General features: G+C 39.7%; 2 protein-coding genes across 4 annotated transcripts in view; one reads left to right on the forward strand and one right to left on the reverse strand.

Annotated features, from left to right (window-relative positions):
• rapgefl1 (Rap guanine nucleotide exchange factor (GEF)-like 1) overlaps nucleotides 1–10,373 on the reverse strand; it is a 112,362-nt gene extending 101,989 nt beyond the window's left edge. Inside the window, exon 1 of the mRNA XM_048614419.1 lies at nucleotides 10,268–10,373. The gene's annotated coding sequence lies outside the window, so the exon portion shown is untranslated. The remainder of the gene's footprint in view (nucleotides 1–10,267) is intronic.
• A 75-nt stretch (nucleotides 10,374–10,448) lies between these two features.
• The window catches only part of med24 (mediator complex subunit 24), a 68,432-nt gene continuing 55,756 nt past the window's right edge, over nucleotides 10,449–23,124 (forward strand). For 2 of the 3 annotated variants that reach the window (XM_020529944.2, XM_048614614.1), the window contains exons 1-7: nucleotides 10,449–10,566; nucleotides 12,941–13,070; nucleotides 14,471–14,553; nucleotides 16,888–16,926; nucleotides 19,475–19,548; nucleotides 21,665–21,888; nucleotides 22,772–22,883. In XM_020529944.2, the coding sequence (XP_020385533.2) occupies nucleotides 12,941–13,070; nucleotides 14,471–14,553; nucleotides 16,888–16,926; nucleotides 19,475–19,548; nucleotides 21,665–21,888; nucleotides 22,772–22,883 (662 nt within the window). In that variant the 5' untranslated portion in view covers nucleotides 10,449–10,566. The remainder of the gene's footprint in view (nucleotides 10,567–12,940; nucleotides 13,071–14,470; nucleotides 14,554–16,887; nucleotides 16,927–19,474; nucleotides 19,549–21,664; nucleotides 21,889–22,771; nucleotides 22,884–23,124) is intronic. The other variant, XM_048614613.1, reaches the window with a different exon arrangement.

The following is a 23,124-nucleotide window of genomic DNA, read 5'->3' on the forward strand; positions in this document are numbered from 1 at the left end:
TCCAGGCCCCAAGAAGACTTTCCACATCAAGCAGATGTTCACCTGCACATCTGCCAATGTGGTATACTGCATCCGCTGTACCCATTGTGGCCTCCTCTACATCGGGGAAACCAAGCGGAGGCTTGGGGACCGCTTTGCAGAACACCTATGCTCGGCTCGCAATAAACAACTGCACCTCCCAGTCGCGAACCATTTCAACTCTCCCACCCATTCCTCAGACGACATGTCCATCCTGGGCCTCCTGCAGTGCCACAACGATGCCACCCGAAGGTTGCAGGAACAGCAACTCATATTCCGCTTGGGAACCCTGCAGCCCAACGGTATCAATGTGGATTTCATAAGCTTCAAAATCTCCCCTCCCCCTACCGCATCCCAAAACCAGCCCAGCTCATCCCCGCCTCCCTAACCTGTTCTTCCTTCCACCTATCCCCTCCTCCCACCTCAAGCCACCCTCCCATTTCCTACCTACTAACCTCATCCCGCCCCCTTAACCTGTCCGTCTTCCCTGGACTGACCTATCTCCTCCCTAACTCCCCACCTACACTCACCTTTACTGGCTCCATCCCCGCCTCTTTGACCTGTCTGTTTCCTCTCCACCTATCTTCTCCCCGCCTCCCCCTCTCTCCCTATTTATTTCAGAACCCCCTTCCCCTCCCCCATTTCTGAAGAAGGGTCTAGGCCCGAAACGTCAGCTTTCCTGCTCCTCTGGTGCTGCTTGGCCTGCTGTGTTCATCCAGCTCTACACCTTGTTATCTCAGATTCTCCAGCATCTGCAGTTCCTATTATCTCTGATGCCTTTATGTTGAATTTTGACAAAAGCTTTGGCTTAACTGTTCCCTGGTTCATTCTGTGTTCCAGTATGCCAACTAATCAAAACTACTAACCAATCAGCACTCTGTTTTTCAGGCCTTATAAATTGTTATTCCATTTGAAATTTGGCATTCTTGCATCTGTACTGGTGAGCAAAGATAAATAATAGGTGTGTTTTCATGCAGTGATACTCAAATCTATATTTTTAAGAAATATTTTATCTAAAAGTTAGACTAATGAACTGATAGGCTCTTGTCTTAGCATGAGAATGTCAAAAGTCACACAACCCCAGGTTATAGGCCACCTAACGAAGGAGCAGTGCTCCAAAAGCTTGTGATTTTAAATAAATCTGTTGGACTATTACCTGGAGTCGTGTGACTTTAGACTTTGTCCATCCCAGTCCAACACCGGCATCTCCACATCTTAGCGTGAGAGACAAGAGATGGGGGGAGTCAATGGCTTTTGGAATGACATGGTAGAAGGTGTATGGTACACAAATTTTTAACCACGATCCTCAAGGTGAATTTGCTCTTCAAGGAGTTTGAGGGCCAAGACGCAAAACAGGTCCCTTTAAAAATTTTGATGCCATGCTAAATTTCAGAGTACTGTGCAGTGTCAGAAGTATTTAAAATTTGGATGCACTAGCCTTGATCCAATTTCAACTTCTGCCTCCCTCTCAGAATATACCGATCACTTCTTATCTTCTGCATGTCAGCATGTAAAATCCATATATAAATCTGTTCTGACTGACACGCACATTTCAGCATTTTGTTCATGCATAACAGAGTGGAAACAGATTTCAAAGAGTGAGTATTAAGCAATGTATGTTAAAGACCACACTGTGCCTTGTGCAATGCCAGTGAGTTCTTTGCACTTGTCATACTGAGAGTAATCAATGAGAACATCAGTGTTTCTACAATTCAGTAGCTTTTTATTATTCAACAGACTTTATTGAATTTTGTCAGTTTGGTGCTATGCTTCCCTTTGAGTCAGAAGGTCACAGGTTCAAGCGTCTCTCTACGACACAAATACATAATCAGAACTGACAGTTCACTGAAATTCTGGAAGAGTACTGCAATGCCAAAGCAAGTATTTTCTTTTTGGATTATATGTTAAAGCAAAGCATAGTGTGTCTGCTCAAGCAAACACAGGGGGTGCATCACACATTAGAAACATCTGCTGAAATAGAACATGAATGAGTGACTTCGTTGCAGAGGATGTAGAGGTCGAAATGCGTTCTTTACACAAAGAAAGTCAAGGAGAAATTTAATAGAGTTGCTCAAAATCAAAAAGTGTGTTGGAAAAGTAAATGAGACGGATCTGTTTCTGTTGACAGAAGAGTCGGGAAACAGACAACAAATTTAAGGTCATTAGTAAAAGGGTCAAAGGTGACACAATGTAGAGTTATCTTACTCAGTTTTTCTTTAAATGGTTATCTCATCAGAAACCACAGCCTAACTTACAAGGGTCAAGAACAGACTGTGGAGTTGGAGTATCGCAGTTCTTGGTTACCAAACCAAATAAAGCTGACTGCTCCATGTAAGTTACATGCATGCAATAAGTTAATTCCTGTTTGTCACATTTTAAGACTTTTTGACTACTTTCCAAAGGAAGAGGGTAATTTTATGGACCTCATGAGACAAAAATCATGGAGCGCAGGGTGACTGGGTTAGTTGGAAACTGAAATTTCTGTTTCCCAATGCCTTGTTGAAAAGGAGAGATCAAATCGATGCCATGCTTTATGCCAGCCCACTTGTATCCATGAATATTCATTTGCGTGAATTTTCTTATCATTATATCCTACCTTCAAGATGAAGCCAGCAGTGCACTAGAATCTTGTGGCATGTGGCTCATGTTCAATTGAAGGTGTCCTGCACCATTGCAGCTTGCATGTAGACTTAACATCAGCTTGGAGGGGTCAGAGCTGGGAGAGCTTGGCAGAAGAACGATGTGTGTGGAGTGTGATTAGGGTGGTGGAAGTGGGAAATGCCTAGCATCCCGGGTCTGGCCGAGGACAAAGTAGGTGACACAACGGGGATGGAGAGTGACGGGCTGAAACACAACCCTTATAGTGGCCAAAGCTTACAATGCCGCCTGAAGCACATGAACTGGACATAAAGTGACAGGAACTCATGTGTAGTGAGTGGAATTTTGTTTGTGGACAAAGAAAGGAGTTGAAAATCTCACGACTAATCAACGGATGGACATAGATGTCCTCATCTCACTGTTTTCTTTCTCCGCACAGTTCAGTTGCTGGAATACCTACAGGTTTCATTAACCCAATTCTCCTGTAATCAGGAGGACAGGTTGCGATAAAGGAGAGTTTTGCCAGTCAACACCAGAGTTTGGAACAGTGGACCACAATAAAAGTTCTGCCCAAAGTAGTTTGGAAAATGTAAAAAAAAAGTTCCTTTAAATAGTTAGTTTAAAAGCCTTGTGTATTTCCTCAAGCGGAAGAAAGAAAGGTTTCAACCAGCAAGTTGTTAAGATGTGAATAAGCCATGTTTTGAATCATCTCCACATGGAGGACAAAATCATAAGAAATACACTGGTCAGCCCATGAACACCTTATACTCATAATGTTGGAAAGTATTTGATTTCATCTTGAATGTAAACTGTTATGAAACAAAACAGAATATCAGAGGCCCAGAAGGCAGACAGGTCATTGGAAAATAGCCATTCTAATGAGCAGTATGAGGTGATAATTTCCTCAACCTTAGAACAGAACAGAGTGGCAACGGGTTATTCGGTTTAATTAAAATTATTTTAGTGAAGTGGGACTGAATAACATATGCAAATTATGTGGCAAAGATGAGACGCATTAATTGAACTAAGGAAATTTATTACACCTATGGCTTGGCATGCTTGTCTTTCTCTGGAATAATGACTGAAGCCAGTGATCTATATTCAGTTGGAAAAAAATAAATTCAAGGACATCCAGTGCCCGTCACTAAAGAGTATCAATGTTACTCCCCTGCACCCGAGAATCATTCAAGCAGATGTAGGGCTTTGAGAGTCAACTCCCTTAAAAGTAAGATACTTAAGGTGGATTGAGAAGGGGAGTGGTGAATGATACTGCTGACCTCAAGATAGCGTCTATAGCTGACATGGATCTATAACAAAGTATAAGCTTCACCAGTTATTGGAGTCAGTGAGGGCAGACTGAATGCAGAATATTCTCCATATTATGGTAAATCCAGTCAAAACTAGCACAGAAGCAGTTTAATCTACAGGAATTAAAACTGGTAAATAGTATTTAGATTTGACCTTTTCATTTCGAAAGCAAGGAGCTAATAAGATTCGATGAAGTTCATAGCTACAAATTGAGAGATGTTTCCATTAAAGGGAGAGGAATATTTGATATTTTAAGTTTAAACTTTCTTTCTCAATGTTGGCCATTTGTTACACCTCTGAGACATAGTTTCAGGTGCATAATGTACCAGTGAGGGCTTGCCATGAAATAACTCACAACCTCAATTTTTTAAAGAAAAGCATACTCTTATTTGTGTTGTCAAACTTGATTTTCTCATTGTTAAACCCTCAAACAATAGCACAGTTTCCAAGCTACAAAGATGCTGTGCCCCTTTTCATTGAAACCTCTGATATAGATGAATCCTTTTCCCAGAAAAATACACGTTCATCCCAATTGTATTCATGTGTCGTAATGTATATTACAGCTTGCATACCTCATCTCTTAGTCTCTCCCTCCTCTCCGTCTAAGGAGGTTTGGGAGAGATGTAGGCAATGAAGATATTTTCTCAGCACTGCTCACTATATATGGCAGGAATTGATTTTATACAAAGGTCAGCTTAAAATTGTGCCCTTCAGGGAGATCACTTCCTTCCCCCTTACTGTTTTGTTATTTACTACATTATTGCCCTTTGATTTGGAAAGATGCAATTAAAGCAAGTGACAACATGTCTCAATACAAAACAGAAAAATGCAGGAGTTCTTGTCGTTTTGACAGATCAGCAGATTAGATAAAGGTTATACAATCTTCTTGTCAGTATAGAACAGCATAAAGAATCTTGCAGATCTCAGAGCAATATCTGTTCAGACGTGGTATAGCTGGGGGATATTAATGTTTCATTACTATTCAAATTCTGGAAACCTCCAACCAGTCCTCACCAATACATGCGCCAAGTTCATTTTCCCCAACTGCACTCAACTACAATTAAAGCTGCAGCAGCCAAATCAAGCTTTTATTTGGAGCAAGAAAGATACTGGCCGTGTAGGATGCTCTAAGTGAGCTCCTCTGCTCACCAGTTCCTTTTCCTTTTTCTTTCTTTATTTTCCTTCCCCTCCCCCCAACTTTCAACTGCTTAAACTACCTGGAGAACAGAGGCAAGTCTGAGACATGGGAGAGGAGTCGCAGCCGGAGCAAAGTGAGTGAGAGCCGGCCGCGGGGACGAGTCCTGGAGGCAAGACCTGGACAGAGGCCGGTGCGGGGAGGTAGCCTGGCCCCTTGTTCTGAAGCCCAGCAGGCACAGACTCAGTGGAAAAAGACTATAACTTGAGTACTTTAAATACACTTCTTATTGTCATTCTGGATTTTTAAACTTTGTATTCCCCCGTGCTAGTCTTTTTGTTACTATTTCAATTCTGTGACAATACTTAAAGTATCTGTTCCAAGGAACCCTGTACCTAAGAGGGCACCAGAGGCAACATTACAAACTTTTCACTGCACTCGTCCGAGTGTACATGACAATAAAGGCCATTCCAATTCTAAAGAAAGATGGAAAGTGAAGATTTGGGAATGACTCCCATGTGAGCACTTCTTGTAACTCAGAATATTGAGGATTGCTTTGGAACAATTGAAGGCAGACTAGGAATGCTTTGACAATTAATGTTGCAGGACAGGAGAGGGAGCTGGCTTCTCAGAGAATATATGGGTTTTACACACTCCAGTTCAATTTTTGCAATGCACAATCACTAAGAAACACAACACTCTGGAAGGTTTGGATTTTGCAATGGATCTTCAGGAATTCAGAATGCACAATATTCCCATAACTCTCTAAAATACCTGCACTTTCCCCAATTCTGGGCAAATCTCACGATTTTAATCACAATTGGTGGCGAATGTTCAAACACCAAAGCCCCATGCTCTGGAATAGCTTTCCTACTACACCCCTCATTCTCCTCCTTCAAGGCACTTCTTAAAGGTATTCTACCATTCTGACCTAACATCTCCTTATGTGGCTTGGTGTCATACTTTGCTTTATGATGTTTCTGTGAAGCTTCTTGGGACATTTCATTATGTTAAAGACACTATAAAAATGAAAGTTGTTTGATCATATCTGGAGGTTATCTAGTGCTGATCAGGTAAGGGATTTAAATGCGGAGAAACGGGATCACTTTTCTATCTCGGGGCATCATTGCCAAGTGCTTCCAGGTCAGGTACAGCCTCATGTTCAAGCAGAAACCACAGCAGAATGACAGAATTGTTACAACACAGAGGGAAACCAATCAGCCTTTCATGTTTGCACCTCTCCGAATGAGCAGATCATTGTACTCCTGACTTCTCCCTTTCTTCCTTTTCCGATAGCAGTCTAAGTTCCTTTTGAATGCTTTAAGTGAGCCTTGCCTCCACCAATTTCAGTTTCAGACTGCATTACAAGCCATGTGCTCCTTGAAAAATGAAATTTCTCAAGTTGTTTTTGCTTCTTTTAATCAATACTTTAAAATCAGTTCCCGCTTATTCTCAATCTCTTAAGTGGAAGAGTTTCTCCCTGTCTACTCTGTCTAGATCTCTCATGACATTGAACATCTCGATCAAATCTCCTTTGTGCCAGTGTGATACTTCAAATTCTATTACCAAATAAACAATTCAGGTGATTACTAATTTTGTGGCAAATTGAAACAGTTGTGTTTTACCGTAAGCTCATTCCAATAAGATGTGTTGAAAATAACCCAACTGAATTCACCTAGTACGTACAGTGATAGAACATAGAACACAGAACATTACAGCGCAGTACAGGCCCTTCGGCCCTCGATGTTGCGCCGACCTGTGAAACCAATCTGAAGCCCATCTAACCTAAACTATTCCATTATCATCCATATGTTTATCCAATGACCATTTAACTGCCCTTAAAGTTGGCGAGTCTACTACTTTTGCAGGCAGGGTATTCCACGCCCTTACTACTCTCTGAGTAAAGAACCTACCTCTGACATCTATATCTATCACCCCTCAATTTAAAGCTATGTCCCTCGTGCTAGCCATCACCATCCAAGGAAAAAGGCTCCCACTGTCCACCCTATCTAATCCTCTGATCATCTTGTATGTCCCTATTAAGTCACCGCTTAACCTTCTTCTCTCTAACGAAAACAGCCTCAAGTCCGTCAGCCTTTCCTCCATACCAGGCAACATCCTGGTAAATCTCCTCTGCACCCTTTCCAATGCTTCCACATCCTTCCTATAATGCGGTGACCAGAACTGTACGCAATACTCCAAGTGCGGCCGCACCAGAGTTTTGTACAGCTGCAACATGACCTCATGGCTCCAAAACTGAATCCCTCTACCAATAAAACCTAACACACCTAACTGCCTTCTTAACAACGCTATCAACCTGGGTGGCAACTTTCAGTGATCTATGCACATGGACACCGAGATCTCTCTGCTCATCCACACTCCCAAGAATCTTACCATTAGCCCAGTACTCTGTATTCCTGTTACTCCTTCCAAAGTGAATCACCTCACACTTTTCCACATTAAACTCCATTTGCCACCTCTCAGCCCAGCTCTCCAGCTTATCTATGTCCCTCTGTAACCTGCAACATCCTTCCGCACTATCCACAACTCCACCGACTTTGGTGTCATCCGCAAATTTACTAACCCATCCTTCTACGCCCTCATCCAGGTCATTTATAAAAATGACAAACAGCAGTGGCCCCAAAACAGATCCTTGAGGTACACCACTAGTAACTGAACTCCAGGATGAACATTTCCCATCAACCACCACCCTCTGTCTTCTTACAGCTAGCCAATTTCTGATCCAAAAAAGTTACACCCTGATGAAAGGTTACACCCAATATCATAATCTCCTTTCCACATACTGAATGTCCTGCTGTCTAATTCTTGCATTTTCATTTTCTCTCGCTTACTCGCGTTATTCCTGACAGTCTGTATGGCTGTTTGCCGTAACTTTGCTGGCTTTCAAGCTATTGTGTTTGCCTCCACCCTCCCAACCCACCTTAGAAACAGCAGTGACTATTTCATAAATGGTGCTATGACAGACTATTTTGAAAATAAGCGCAGAAAATAAATACTGGCATTGATGTAGAGTCAATGGATTACTTTTGAAGTGCAGTGTCTGTTATAAAGTAGGAAATTTAACAGCCAATATTTGCACAGCGAGATCCCACAAGAACTGGGTGTTACCATTGACCAGAAACGCAACTGGACTCGCCACATAAACACAGCAGCTACAAAAGCAGATCAGATGTTAGGGGTACTGAGACAAGTAACTCATCTCTTGACTCCCCAGAGCCTGTCCACCATGTACAAGGCACACTTCAGGAGTGATGGACAACTCCCTACTTGCCTGGATGGGTGCAGCTCCAACAACATGCAAGAAACTTCAAACTCTCCAAGGCAAAGCAGCCCACTTGATTGGTACTACATCCACAAACATCCACTCCCTTCATCCTCAGTAGGAGCAGTGTGTGCTATCTACAAGATGCACTGCAGAAATTCAGACAGCACCTTCCAAACCCACGAACACTTCCATCTAGAAGGACAAGGGCAGCAGATACATGGGAAAACCACCACCTGCAGTTTCTGCTCCAAGCCACTCACCATCCGGACATGGAAATATATCGTTGTTCCTTCACTGTCGCTGGCTTAAATCTTGGAATTCCCTCCCTAACAGCACTGAGGATCAACCTACAGCAGATGATCTGCAGCAGTTCAAGAAGGCAGCTCACCACAACCTACTCAAAGGCAACTAGGGACGGGCAATAAATGCTGGCCCAGCCTGCGGTGCCTGCATACCATAAAAACAAATTTAAAGAAATGACACGTTCATAGCCTGATCATCTGCTTTCTTTTGTTATCTTGACCGAGGACAAACATTTTATATCCATTTGAGGCAGCCTCAAATTAACATCTCAACCAAAAGGCAGTGCAAAGGACAATGCAAATCATTACACAAAGTAGGAATTGGCATCACCTTGACAGAAACTTCTGCCTTGCCTGATGCCCAAACCTGGATAAAAACATCTACTCGTGCAGGAGAGGTGGTGGCTTAGTGGTAATGCCACAGGGCTAGTAATGCAGAGACTGAACTCCATCTTCTGGGATCAAGGCTGAAATCCCACTACAGCAGCAGGTGGAGTTTAAATTCAATTTATTAAAAAAATCTAGAATTAAAAGCCAGTCTCAGCAAGGTCATAAAATATCCCTAGCAAGCCATGCAATTCAATGGCATTTACGGATGGGCAACGAATGCAAGCCTTGCCAATATTGTCCACATCCAATGAATGAAGATTGTTTTAAAAATACATTACTATAAGTAATTGCAAGGACAATTAACTTCAATGTCACAAGGCTGGGGAGCTTCTTTCCCTCGACTCTTGAAGAATGCACAGGCTGAAGTGAGAACTGAATTGGCTGGCAAAAATCTGTCCCTAGTGAAATATTGCCATCTTAAGAGGTAGTGGAAAGCTGTCCTTTAAAAAATTGACGTTGAGAAGAGGGGAAAAAGGACAGCAAACTGGAAAGCAAATAGGGAATAACTGTAACTCGATATTTTTTGAAAATAATGTAATGTAAAAAAAAATACATTTTACTGTTGCTTGGAGGAAAAAAAAATCAACATATTCTGCAAGAAGCCAATATTATTGAGTTCATATAAATAGTTCTGAATGTTTAATGGAGATGGAATAAACCATGGCTTTAATTCCCGGTATTAAAAACTCTCTCGTAAATGAAATTTATCACATATAAAGACAGTAATAATCACCTTTCTGGGACAGGGTTGGGGGAAGCAATCGCGACTCATTGGGTTGAAATGAAATATTATGTATGCTCCCACCCCAAAAAGTAAGCTGACCCCATTTCACGGGAAACGTACAGTTCGGCTGAATCAATAGAACATCTGTCACCGCAGCCAACCTGCAGCCAAGGGAGGAGGCGGCAAAATAATCTGCATTAGGATTGCAATGCTACAACTGTTTAAAAACTATAATCCGATGAGTCAGAAAGACACAGCAGACCCAGAAGGGATGCAAGTGCTCAAGGAGGAATGAGGCATAACCTTTGGATTCCAACCAGCATTAATAGGTTGCCAAACAAATCATATCATTTCAAGACAGATACAAACACCGGCATTTCATGGGTAAACTTATACAATTCACATTCATATGTGGGAGTACACACCCAAATATACAGATAAATGTTCGTATATTATCTTAAATCTAAATCTTATGGATTTTCAGCAGCAGAAACAGCCTGACTTACCATCTCTGCGCTTCCAAAGCAGGTGACAGGGAGCTGCTCGCGGGGCACTCTGGGAGTTGTAGTTTCCGCCCCGCCCTTCTCCCGCAGCTCCTGGGCGGTTCTGAACTACAACTCCCAGGAGGTACGACGCCAGACACCACCTCATTGACTTCATTGGTTCGGCCCGAATCATGTTCTGCCAATTGCCGCCGGCATTGTTGGTGGGTAGTTCTTGGTGGGCAACATGGCGGAGTGTTTTGCTTGAGGGGCTCGTCGTTTCGAGCGGCGCTGAGTTTGTGATTTAGTCAGAAATATTTCAGGTAAAACACCTTTCATTTATTGTTTGATTCTCGTTGTTTTCTTTTTGGATCGAGGCTCAATCTTACAGCTTGGCTCCTCCTCTAGTTAATCATAAACTAGCAATACACTATGTAGTTAATGGAGGACCCCAGATCAAAAATGAACTCACTATAGACCAACTCCCAAGATCAAAAATGAACTCGCTATAGACCAACTCCCAAGATCAAAAATGAATTCACTATAGACCAGCTCCCAAGATCAAAAATGAACTCACTATACACCAACTCCCAAGATCAAAAATGAACTCGCTATACACCAACTCCCAAGATCAAAAATGAACTCAATATAGATTGATATTCAGATTAAACATAAACTCACTATAGTCTGACTCCCTAGATCAAACATGAAGTCAATATAGAGAAAAAAAAACTGCAGATGTTGAAATCCAAGGTAGACAAACAGGAGGCTGGAAGAACACAGCCAGCCAGGCAGCATATAGAGGAAAGGAGCAGATGTGCAGGCTAGGTGGATTGGCCTGTAGTGTTCAGGGATGTGTAGGTTAGGGGACGGGTCTGGGTGGGATGCTCTGAGAGTTGATGTGGACTTGTTGGGCCGAAGGGCCTGTTTCCGCACTGTAGGGATTCTGTGATAATGATAATGAACGTTTTGGGTATTACCCTTCTTCAGGATCAAACATGGACTCAATATAGACTGACTCCCCAGATCAAACATGAATTCAGAATAGGTTGACTCCCCCGATCAAACATAAATTCACTCTTGACTGATATTCGGATCAAATATGAACTCACTATAGACTGACTGCCCAGATCAAACATAAACTCACTATAGACTGATATTCAGATCAAACATGAATTCACTATAGATTGATATTCAGATCAAACAGGAACTCACTATAGACTGATATTCAGATCGAACATGGACTCACTATAGACTGACTCCCCAGATGAAACGTGAACTGAATATAGACTGTTACCCTAGATCAAACATAAACTCTCCACAGGCTGACTCCCCAGATCAAACATGAACTCACTATAGACTGATATTCAGATCAAACATGAACTCATTATAGACTGACTCCCCAGATGAAATATGAAATCCCTATGGACTGACTCCCCAGATCAAACATGAATCCACTATAGACTGTTACCACCAGATCAAATATAAACTCACTATAGATTGCTATTCAGATCAAACATGAATTCAATGTAGACTGATATTCAGATCAAACATCAACTCACTATTGATTGTAACCTCCATTCAAACATGAACTCACCATAAACTAGTACCCTAGATAAAATGATCTCAGTGTATATAGACACCCCAGATCAAGCAAGAACTCTAACTTGTGCGTGATTAATTATTGATCAACAGTTTAGATGCAGACACCTTTGATCAAATCTAACTGGGAAAAACTTTTCATCTCAAACCTATTATCACTTAAGGAAACTGGCATCTCAATTCACAGCTTGCCATTTACTCACAAATGGCACTTATGCTACAGCTAATCATAAACTATCACAGCAATCTAACAATAATTTTGCAGCACATGCAGCAGTTTTCCAGCAGTTATTTACAGGATTGGCATGTACATTTTCACACCAAATTTTCCATTAGTTAACTGTACCAATAAGTTGCCTGTAGATACCACCTTGAACTTGAACAAAGTCCCGAGGCATTTTTCAGAAACTTAATGGGGAAAATAGATGATGAGCCACAGAAGGAGAGACCAAAGGAGTGATGAATGGCTTGGCCAAAGAGGTGGGCTTCAAGGAAAGTAGCTGGAGCAAGAAGTGTTTTACTACAAATGCAGTGGAGTTGCATTTTTTAAGAGCGGAATCACTGACTATTTTAAATGCAGGATGATGTGGAACAAAAGGAAGGAATAGATCATTAGGCATAATACTGACTGCTGAAGTGAGCAATGGGCCAAATGGAATCTTTTTTGTTGTAAATTGTTATAGATTCGATTTGTTTCTGCAGTTAATAGTACCGTGCATATTTTGCACCTCAAGGAATTCTGTGGGCTAAACCAAAATTTGGAAGCAAAGCATTTCTAAATACTGGTTGGTGTTGTTCCACATTCATTTGAAATGAGTATTTTAGCCATCCACAAATGAGCTTTACTGAATTTGACGTCTGCATTGCTGAAGTTTTTGCAGTCAGAAATGTTTTTTATTCTGATCAAATCATTGCGTAGTTGTATTACACAAAGCCATGGTATTGCTTAGTGCCTTGACAAATTTTTGTGGGTCTGTGACATCTTGATTGTTCTGATGGCATTGCCATAATGCCTAATGCCTAATGATATTAGCACGGCTGGCATGGTGAATCTGATTATTTTTGCCATTCTTTTGCCTATCCTGGCATTGACAGATGAAGGTGGTGAACCTGAGGCAGGCCATTCTTCAGGCCTGGAAGGAGCGATGGACAGACTATCAATGGGCCATAAACATGAAAAAGCTTTTCCCAAAAGGTCCCACATGGGATCTCCTCGGGCTCTCAGGTGAGATACTCAATGGCTTGACATCTGTCTCTGAGCTTTAGAGATAATTAATTGGTTGTTTAAAACAGAAAAGCAAAAGCTATGCCATGAGTGAGTCTTGTATCACTTTAAAACAGATTTAGGAAATAGCTCATTCCACTGTTTTGTCAACCTGTTAACAGTTTAATCTGACTGCTGAAGTGAAAAAGTATTGATCAGATATCCAGAGCTAAACCACTGAGGCAAAGTATTTGAAAAAAAATTCCATCTGTCTTTCTAGCAAAAAGCAGAATATGCTGGAAATACACACCCGGGCAGGTGGTGTGTGTGGAGAGAACGTACAATTAATGTTGCTGTGTAGATCCTTTTTAGTTTTCTAGTTGACAATATTTTAATTATGTGTTATTAGGAATTGCCTTTGTTTAGAATAGAATAGAATAGAATCCCTACAGTGTGGAAACAGGCCCTTCAGCCCAACAAGTCCACACCAACCCAGCCCCCTATAACTCACCTAAGCTCCACATCCCTGAACACTACGGGCAATTTAGCATGGCCAATCCACCTAACCTGCACATCTTTGGTCTGTGGGAGGAAACCGGAGGAAACCCACGCAGACACAGAGAGAATGTGCAAACTCCACACAGACAGTCGCCCAAGGGTGGAATCAAACCCGGGTCCTGGTGCTGTGAGGCAGCAGTGCTAACCACTGAGCCACCGTATCGCCCAAGTCACCATGCTGCCCAATATTCAGTATTCAATAATGCAACATAAGTTAGCTCTTACTAGAGATTTTATTCCTATCCCTTATTTTATCCCTTATCAGTTTATTTACTGTATGTATAGGCATGCTGGGTACTGTCTCCAGAGCAACAGCTATCTTGTTCATTTTATTCAAGAGCTCATTGTTAATGCATGAATCTAAGTAACGAATTTCTGCAAATCTTTTTTACTAGGTCCTATTGAAGCCTCAACTGATGTCTACCCAGTTTCAGGCAGCTGTATTAATTAGGAATTGTGATAGGATAATGTTACAGATAATTTGAATAGAGAAATTTTCTCCCTCCTTCCCATTTGAGTGTACAGAGGCAAATAGTATATTTTCAACCGTTTTCACTGCTATTGGCTAACAGAGCACAGTCTAATAAAATCACAGTAAAGATTTTTCTATCATTTAGGTCAATATATATGGTAAGAGTGCATTTAACTGAAGTATAACAGGTGGAATGCCTATATCATCCATCTTCAATTTGATATTTAATGTTTTGGCACTGCAATTTGGCCAGATGAATTGCAATTCTCATATTTGAGAAAAGCATCTGCTACTAGGTTATAGTATTACAGGGCACCCAGTATGTTTAACCACTTTGAGTGTTTTTGTTCATAAAATAAAGTTGTTCTGACTTTGTTTCAATTTCCTTTAGATCATCTCCTGGAGCAGGCCTTGGTTGGCCCATCCCCCAATCCTCTGATTATGTCTTACTTGAAGTATGCTATTAGTTCACAGGTAATGTGATTCAAAAGTTTGTATATCACTGTGCCTAACCTGTTGGCTGAGAGTTACATGTGGTTCCCAAAACCTTGTATTTGGCTCTTAACATCCAGACAACTGAATCCTGTTTACACTTGTTTTCTCTTATTTATAGTGCAAACTTTGCATGTGGGAATCTGTCCTTTTTTGCTCTTGCTTCATTGCATTAAAGCAGTGCAGCAGTAACTGTTGGTCTCATCAAATTGAGATAATGCAAATTAAATGGGACCTTGCACATAAACTTTATATTTCTGTCCATGAAACGTCATGGTAAGGAGCTAAATGGCCCACAAAGTAAAATGTGGCCATCTCTAGCACTACCTTCCGAAAATGAATCATATCCATTTGTTGCAAATTTTGCTTCAGTAGGAAAATTCATTGGATGTACAATTTAAATATTTTGTACCATTATATAACACTTGGGGTTTGTTCAAAGTTCATTAAAAATATCTGGTCATTAAACAGAATTTTTTGTGTTCAAATAGTGTGATTTTTTCTTAGCATTTTCTCATTTGCAATCTATAACTTTATTCCACTTCTCTAGTGCTTAATGCAAGAATTGTGATTCTCATTAACGTAAAAGATGTGTTTAGCTGTGGTAGGGGTTCTTGTGGTGCAGTAATAGCATCCTTACCTCTGAACCAAAAGTCCTGGATTCAAGTCTCACCTGCTCCAAACGTGTGTTGTCACAACTCTGAACAGGTTGATTAAATATGGCTATTTTGTAGCATTCATGTTTCATATTAATGTCAGCCTACAACTTATGAAAGCAACAGCAGGAAATTGCAGGAATTTTGCAAGCCTTCTTGCTACCTTCCTTTCATGTTTCTGCCATCTGGAAAGTCCGTATGTTATTTGTTGAGTGTCATCGCATTACATATTAAGTGTGAGGGAAAGATTATACAGGAAACGGAAACTAACTTCTAATCGTGTTGTCTTGTAAGTTTCTCTTTAAATTCTGTCCTCATCCATTTTATTTTAAATTATTTTCTTCTCGTTTCCATTCCATTTAATATTGTTGGACTGATATTTGAAATTACATGTTTTGCATCTACAATGTGCTTGACATGCATCGGATTTTTAACCTTTAGAATAGGCAATTAAGGGACATCCAGTCAGATAAACGCTGAGAGACAGTCTTTTTAATTCCATTTAAATGTGCGAATATAATATGATGTTGATTGTTAACATAGAACATGAGTATTGCTGAAAAAAGAGACAGTGTTGAAGCTTTTGTATTGCACTTATTGGGACAGATATAAGAATTACACATTTTAAATCAAGCACACAATGTTTTACAATTTTTACTGAAACACAAACTGAAATTGCTGGGGATACACAACAGCTGTGTGGAAAGAAAGCAGAATTAACATTTTGAGTTCAGTGACCCTTCTTCAGAACTGATAGTAACTAGGAGAATGTGTGTGTACTAAAGAAAACTTTTACTACACGTGCTGATTGATTGGCAAGTTAACTGATTAGTTGAGGCACTGCCATGGAGAATGCACCAGGGAACTATTGTCCCTCACGCTTTTATTTAATTCAAGTCAGTGCAAAGCCTAGACATGACCGTTTTCCTGCAGAAGACAGGTACCCTGTGTTTGAAGATATATTGCTACCAGCAAGCATAAATGAGCAATATCCTGAGCCCAACTGATGATCTTATATTGGTTTGTAGTATAATGTTTAGCATATTTGGGATTGTTCAGTAGGTGCTGCCCAATCAGTGATTCACAATTAAGGTGTTTAATCAAATGTCTTGAGTTTTGCAGACACAGGCTAGTTAAGTACAGTCAATGACAAAAATAGAAATTGCTGGATAATCAGCAGGTGTGGCAACATCTCTGGAGAGAAATTCTGAGGAAGGGTCACTGACCCAAAACATTAACTCTGGTTTCTCTCCATAGATGCTGCTAGACCTGCTGAGCTTATCCAGCAATTTCTGTTTTTGTCTCTGATTTACAGCATCTGCAGTTCTTTCAGTTTTTATTAAGCATGATCAACATTTTGCCTACTGTGAACAGCGGAAGGGGCATATTGTTTGATACAATCCATTAGGCTTTGGGACCCATAGCCCACATACCTGGCATTGCACTGGAACTGAAATTCATATATCATGTTGCTAATTTCTGTGGTAGGCAGAAAATAACTTTTCTTGACAGCAGCGTTCTGTTAGTGGAAAATACCACTTGTGTTGCCTTGACGTAGTAGCAGTGTGAAATGGCTAGTTCACCTGTATCTATCAAAATTTCATTGTGTTCAGAAAACCTATTATTTCAGTCTCTGATTTTCTTCCACTTGCTTTTGCAGATGGTGTCTTATGCAAGCGTAATGTCTGCTATTGCGAAGGTCTGTATTTAAACAAATTAAGCAACTTTAGAATGCAAAAACCTGCTGCATTATCTGGTGCATGATTTCAAAGAATTCCTTTGATGTATAAGATGGGAGTCAGTACTGTTCTTTCTGCTGTATTCTCTTGTGCACTGTCTCCCATCTTCTCTTTCAATCATTATCTCTAACCATATCTCATGATATGATATGAAGACAAAGTTAGCCGACAAAATTAGACCTGATTAGGTTTTGGCAATAGTACTGTTAATTACACTTGGAATATTTGTTCTGAGATAACTATCCAGCTGCAGAACGTGTATTTTCAATGGCTGTAGTAAAAAAAAGCACAGGTGCAGCTACCAGCATAATGTCCAACCACACCTGATATGGGTAAAAAGAAACATAATTTTTGCTTCAAAAGACAGGATGAATTAAAAACGACAGGATTTCTCATAGGAACGTCAAGTCTGATTAACACAATTAAATTTTTTGAGCAGGTAACAAGGAGATTAATGAGGACAGTGCATTTAATGTAATCTATTTATCTTTAACAAGGCTTTTGTTATGGGAGCCACAAAGGTGATTGGTCACAAGCAAAAGTACATGCCAAGGCAAAGTGGCAATTTGTATCCAAAATTGGCTCAGATGTACCAAGAAAAGAATTATGGCAAATGTTTTTGTGACTGGAATGCTGTTTCCAGTGGTTTCTGCAGGATTCAGTATTAATGCTTTCCTTTATATCTATGATTTGAACTAGAATGATTAAGAAATTTGGAGGTGATACAAAGATTGGCTGTCGATTCGATACTGAAGAAGAAAGCGATAGTCTGTAGGGAGGCATCACTTGATTAGTTAGGTAATGGCAAATGGTGTTCAGCATGGGGCAGTGTAAAGTAGTGCATTTGGGAAGGCTAACAAGACAAGGGAATGTATAATAAATGAACATTGAGAAACTTGGAGAAACAAGAAAAACTTGGAATATAGAGTACATATAATTTCCTGAAGGTGGTTGGACAAGTTGATAAGACTGTCAAGAAGGCATATGACTTATTCGCTTTTATTAACAAATACAGAATATGAGAGCAGTGATGTTGGAAATGTATAACACACTAGTTAGGTTGCAGCTGAAGTCCTGTGAATGATCCTGGTCAGTGCACTGTAGGAAAAATGTGTATGCATTAAAGAGGTTACAGAGGAGATGTACAAAGACGGTACCTAGGCAGGAAAATTGTAGTAGTAACAAATAATGATAGGTTTGGTTTGTTTTATTTGGACCAGAAAAGACTTAGGGGAGAATTGCGAGATGCCAGGATAGAATGGATAGAGGTCCCATTCCTCTTGGCTAATGCTGCCAGACTAGGTGCTATGGACTTAAGGTGAAGCAGAGATTTAGAGCTGATTTGAGTGGATTTATTTTTGTCCAAGAAAGTAGTAAGGATTTGAACCTCACTATTTGAAAGGTGCCAGAACAGGAAACCTTTAAATGTGGACATGAAGTGCTATGACCTTCAAAGCTACAGACCAAGAGCTGGAAAGTGGGATTAGCCTGGATGGCCCCTAGTCAGCAAGTATGACTAAATTATCTCTTTGTGTCCTGTAAATTTCTATGATTTTCGTATGAATTTCACCCTTTGGGAAATGCTCTAATTTTCTTGTCTTTTTCACTCTTCCATTCATTGCTCACCACTTCAAAGCAGGCATGTGTTTATGTACAAATATATACTTATTCCTTACTAATTTCATTTATGTATACATTACTTTCACCAGTTTTCACCTCCATTCTCATTTAAAAAAACCTGTGTGTGGTGTTGAAATCAATGACTTGTCTTTCAGTGTAGGCGCCATCTTACCTAATATCGATGAGCATGAGATATTCTTCTTAGAAATTACATATATTCCTCTAATGTGGACTATTTTAGTTGTAATTTCTACATAAGGGTTTACATGCAAGACATGCATCAAGTTCCTCTGAGACTGATCAACAGTGTTCTCTCTTAAACCTGCATAGCACTTAGAAATGTACCACAGTGTGAACCAAGCTGGCCACACAATGTATCTTCCTTCGACATCACAGGGATGTGGTGGTGTATTGATAGTATCACTGTACTAGTAATTTAAGATGGGCAATTTAAGATTGGTCTAACCAGCAATGCCTATGTCCCATGAATGAATATTTTAAAACTGTGCTGAAATGTATTAAAAAATTGTGGAAGTACATATGCAACAAACTAATTTACATGCAGCAAATAAAATGTCAGAGTATCCATTACTGATTACTAACATTTTCTGTTGTTATTTACTAAAGAAAATATAATTATTTTCCTTCTCTTATCCTCTATTTGATCTCGTAGTGAGTAAACATGCAAGTATAAATTAATTTGAATAGCTGAAACCAAACATTATAGCTTTTTATTTGAGGAGTTTTGTTTGTTTTTCAGCTTGCAAGTAAAATGAACATCCTTCTGAATATCTAATATCTTACTAAATCCAAGAGCCACCTGCATAATATGTTTTTGAAGACTGCTATATTTAGATTCAATAAACATTTTGAAAAATTCTATTTCAGTTTGAAGATTACTCCAGGGAACTGTGTGTTAAAGCTCTTCTGGAACTATTGGACATGTTCTGTGATCGGCTCAGGTCAGTCATGGACAACGCACTTAACATGTACTTTTCCCCAATTCCAGTACCCCTCTGTGCTTTCAGCACAATTTACAAAGTACTAAAGAGAGGACAGACAAGAGCTCAGTACAACTGACCCCTGGGATTAAGCAGCTAAGCTATGAGGAGAGATCAGGAAACCTGAAAATATTTGTGTTAGAGAAAAGGACGTGCAATGGAAATCTGATGCAAGACTCTTTGGGCTAAAGGTAACATGGAACGTAGTATCATATGTGATATGACAACAAACATTTTAAGTGCAAGGCAGAGGCACAAGCTCAAAAGAGGGGATGTGATCAGACAGGTGGATTTAACTGCTTTGCACACAGATTTGTATGTATGGAACATACCGTGCAATGAAAGAGTAGCAGCAGGTAGCTGGAAAATTTTTGTTTTGTAAAATAATCAGTATTTTCAAGGAAAGATCAGGTCTTTTGGCCATTGATCTTCCTTTTATCATTTACAAGTTGTGGTACACTATCTTTTAATCCCAATTCCCAGTCTTTTTCCTTATACCTTAGTATCTTTACCTTTGAGTAGGCATCTATCTCACTTTTAATTGCCAACATTAGTTCTGCATTGAAGATGTTCTGGGGTAATGTTACACATCACCATAAATCCTTATGTGAAAAAATTGATTTTTCAATTCCACAAATCTTGTCCCTTATTCTGAATTTCTTGACATATAGGGAAGAATTGTTCCCACCCTGTCTGCTTAACTTATTTTGACCACCTCAGTGAAATTGCTCTTGAAGCTGTTCATGTTCAGGAAATATAACTCAAATTTATCTCTTCTCTTGTGATAGCTAAGTCACTCCATAATAATTCAACAACAAATTCACGAGACTTTCTCTAAATCAATATTACTAGAAGAGGGCACACAGAACTGATTATAATAGTTAAGTTAGTATGTCCAGTCCTATGTAATTTTAATAGTACTTCCTTGTTTGTATATTTCACACCTCTTCTGATATAGCTTAGGTCATATTTGACTTCTGATTGTTTTTTGTGCATGCTAATTTACATAATAGCTTACATATTGTCTTGCCATCTGCCATTCCTGAATCCAACATATATTACTTTATATTTCATTAAACTAAATTTTGTACATTTTTGCCAGCTTATATTTTGTACATGCTTTGCAATGTTCTTTTTTTAAAAACAAAACACATTAAATACCCTAGCTTCACACTGGATTACAGACTTGGTTTGGTTGAAATGAATGACAGAAAAGAGTCTTATATATTTTGAATTTGCCCGGATGAGTGGCTTCATTACTTTCCACCCATAAAATTGATTTGCAGACCATTTTGTTGGCGTGTGATGCCTGTTTTTCTGTTTAAGTATGGTGGTCCGGCATATAATCATTGCAATGTATGCTGTTTTACATGGTCTTCTGCTTGGGTTCAGTGTTTATATAATTCTCCACAAAAGTCAGTTTACCCAGTAATTTGAAAACAGAAAACGCTGAAAATGCATTGGTCAGTCAGCATCTGTGAAGACAAAACCAAGTTATGCTGCTTTACGTGTCTACCTTTCGGCAGACTGTGTTGAGAGATAGAAGCCAAAAACGTCATAGCTTCTGTTTTCTTCTTCAGACCAACCTCTGTATTTTTGGAAATTATCTTTTTCAAATTTCCAGTGTTGCACTTTTTGCATATCAGTTTTCAGCTGACCTGGTATAACAATTTTGACAGAGCCAGCAATTCACATAATTCCCTATAATGCCTATATTATTGGAATAAAAACAGAATATGCTGCAGAAACATAGCAAGTCTGACAAAATATGTGTCTTATGACTCTTCTTTGAAAGAGGAAGAAGAAAAGTCATAGCTGAGTTTTTCCAGCAATTTCTGTTTTTGTTTCTGATTTCCAGGATTCACAGTTCATTGTTCTTGAAAAGTCATTGGACCTGAAACATTAACTTTGTTTCTTTCTCCACATATGCTGTTAGACCTGCTGCATTTCTCCAGCACTTTGTTTTTTTAATTTCAGATTTCCAGCACCTGCAGTACTTTGCTTTTCTTCTGTATTGTTAGTATATTACTTTCAGTGTAGATATGCCAGAATCTGATGTTGCTTTCTAACCTTCCAGCTGCCATGGGAAAGCAGAAGAATGCATCAGTCTGTGCCGATCATTACTGAGCACGCTCGCATGGTTGCTGAGGTGTGCTGCTTATTGTACTGAAAAGCTGAAGGAAGGGTCCGATGCTACCTCTGGGGAAGAACAGCTCCAACTCTGCATCAATCAGATTGAGAAGACTGTGAGCAGAAGGAAGAATCGAGCTCTTCTTCATATTGCACGGTTGGAAGAGCAAGGTACATGTGCCTAACTAAATTGCTGACACAGATAAATTATCTGCTTATTTTGCTGTAATTAAAAAAGACTGCACTCGTGATGGCTTAAGAATTAGCTGAAGCAGGCAGTGCAGTACTAACCTAAATAGTCTGGAAGGTAACAGTTTCCAAACCCTAGCCTGCTAAATCAGTGGGACACGGCAGATGCACCAGCTGGAGTTGGTATTTAGTCAGAGTAGCCGTGGGATAAACTGGTAGAAGTCCATCTTCCTTTCCTTACTGATTACTATGCAGTATGCTGTTGAAAATCATGTGCTTGCTTCTGAAAATAGAATTCGGTTCAGCTCTGATGCCCTCTGCAATTGAAGAGCTGCAGGAATTCACTGTGCATACTTGGACACAATGACTGTTGAAAAATAATCCGAGTATCTTCCATCCATGGAACCATACACTGGGGCAAATGGAAGGATGTTTTGAAATTTGCTATTTATTTCTGTACTGCAGTATGAGAACCTGCTAAAGCTGGAATAGGCCACTCACTTGCCAACGAGCGAGTGCCTTTAATTGAGCTAATAAAATATTTTTCAAGTTTGTAAAAAGCATCACTGTGTTTAAACTTCCATTGCCTTCCTCCTCATCCCCTTCTGTACTTTTAAGAAGTGTTATTTGAGGGATCAGTTGTCTTTTTCTACATCGTAATTCTAATTTTGCTCATTTCTAAGTTTGCAACATAGAATGGTATCCTATTTGTCATTTAAGTAGCATGTAATATGTTCTGTTGAGATTAACAGTTCAATGCAGTTGCTTTCAGTGATTGGATATTGTGATTGATGCACAGCTGATGAACATTAAGATGTCTTTCATGGACAAAAACTGAAACATTTTCATGTATTCTGACCTTTAGTTACATGGACTAATTTGGAACAGGCACTCATAAAGCTTACAGAAAACCACAACAAGATAACTAATCAGCAACTCAGACTGAGGCTAGAAGAGTGTATTGGATTGGTTAAAAGGTGAGGCTGATCCCCTTTTCTCTAGTGATAACCTACTAGTACCATTTGCAATTGGCCTGTCTTCATCTGAGTTTGAATCCAGAAGTACAAGTTTTGTACATTTCAAACTTGAAGCTGAAAGAGCAACTGAGATCATTGCTCGCTGGAATGAAATTTCACAATCTCAAGAAGCATGCAACAGAAAAAGTTAACAGAAATTTGGTGGAACATGCTCTTCCTTTTTTAGCAGGCTATAATGCAT

The sequence above is a fragment of the Rhincodon typus genome, chromosome 30, assembly GCF_021869965.1.
Source record: "Rhincodon typus isolate 14 chromosome 30, sRhiTyp1.1, whole genome shotgun sequence".
In the NCBI taxonomy this organism is placed as follows: domain Eukaryota; kingdom Metazoa; phylum Chordata; class Chondrichthyes; order Orectolobiformes; family Rhincodontidae; genus Rhincodon; species Rhincodon typus.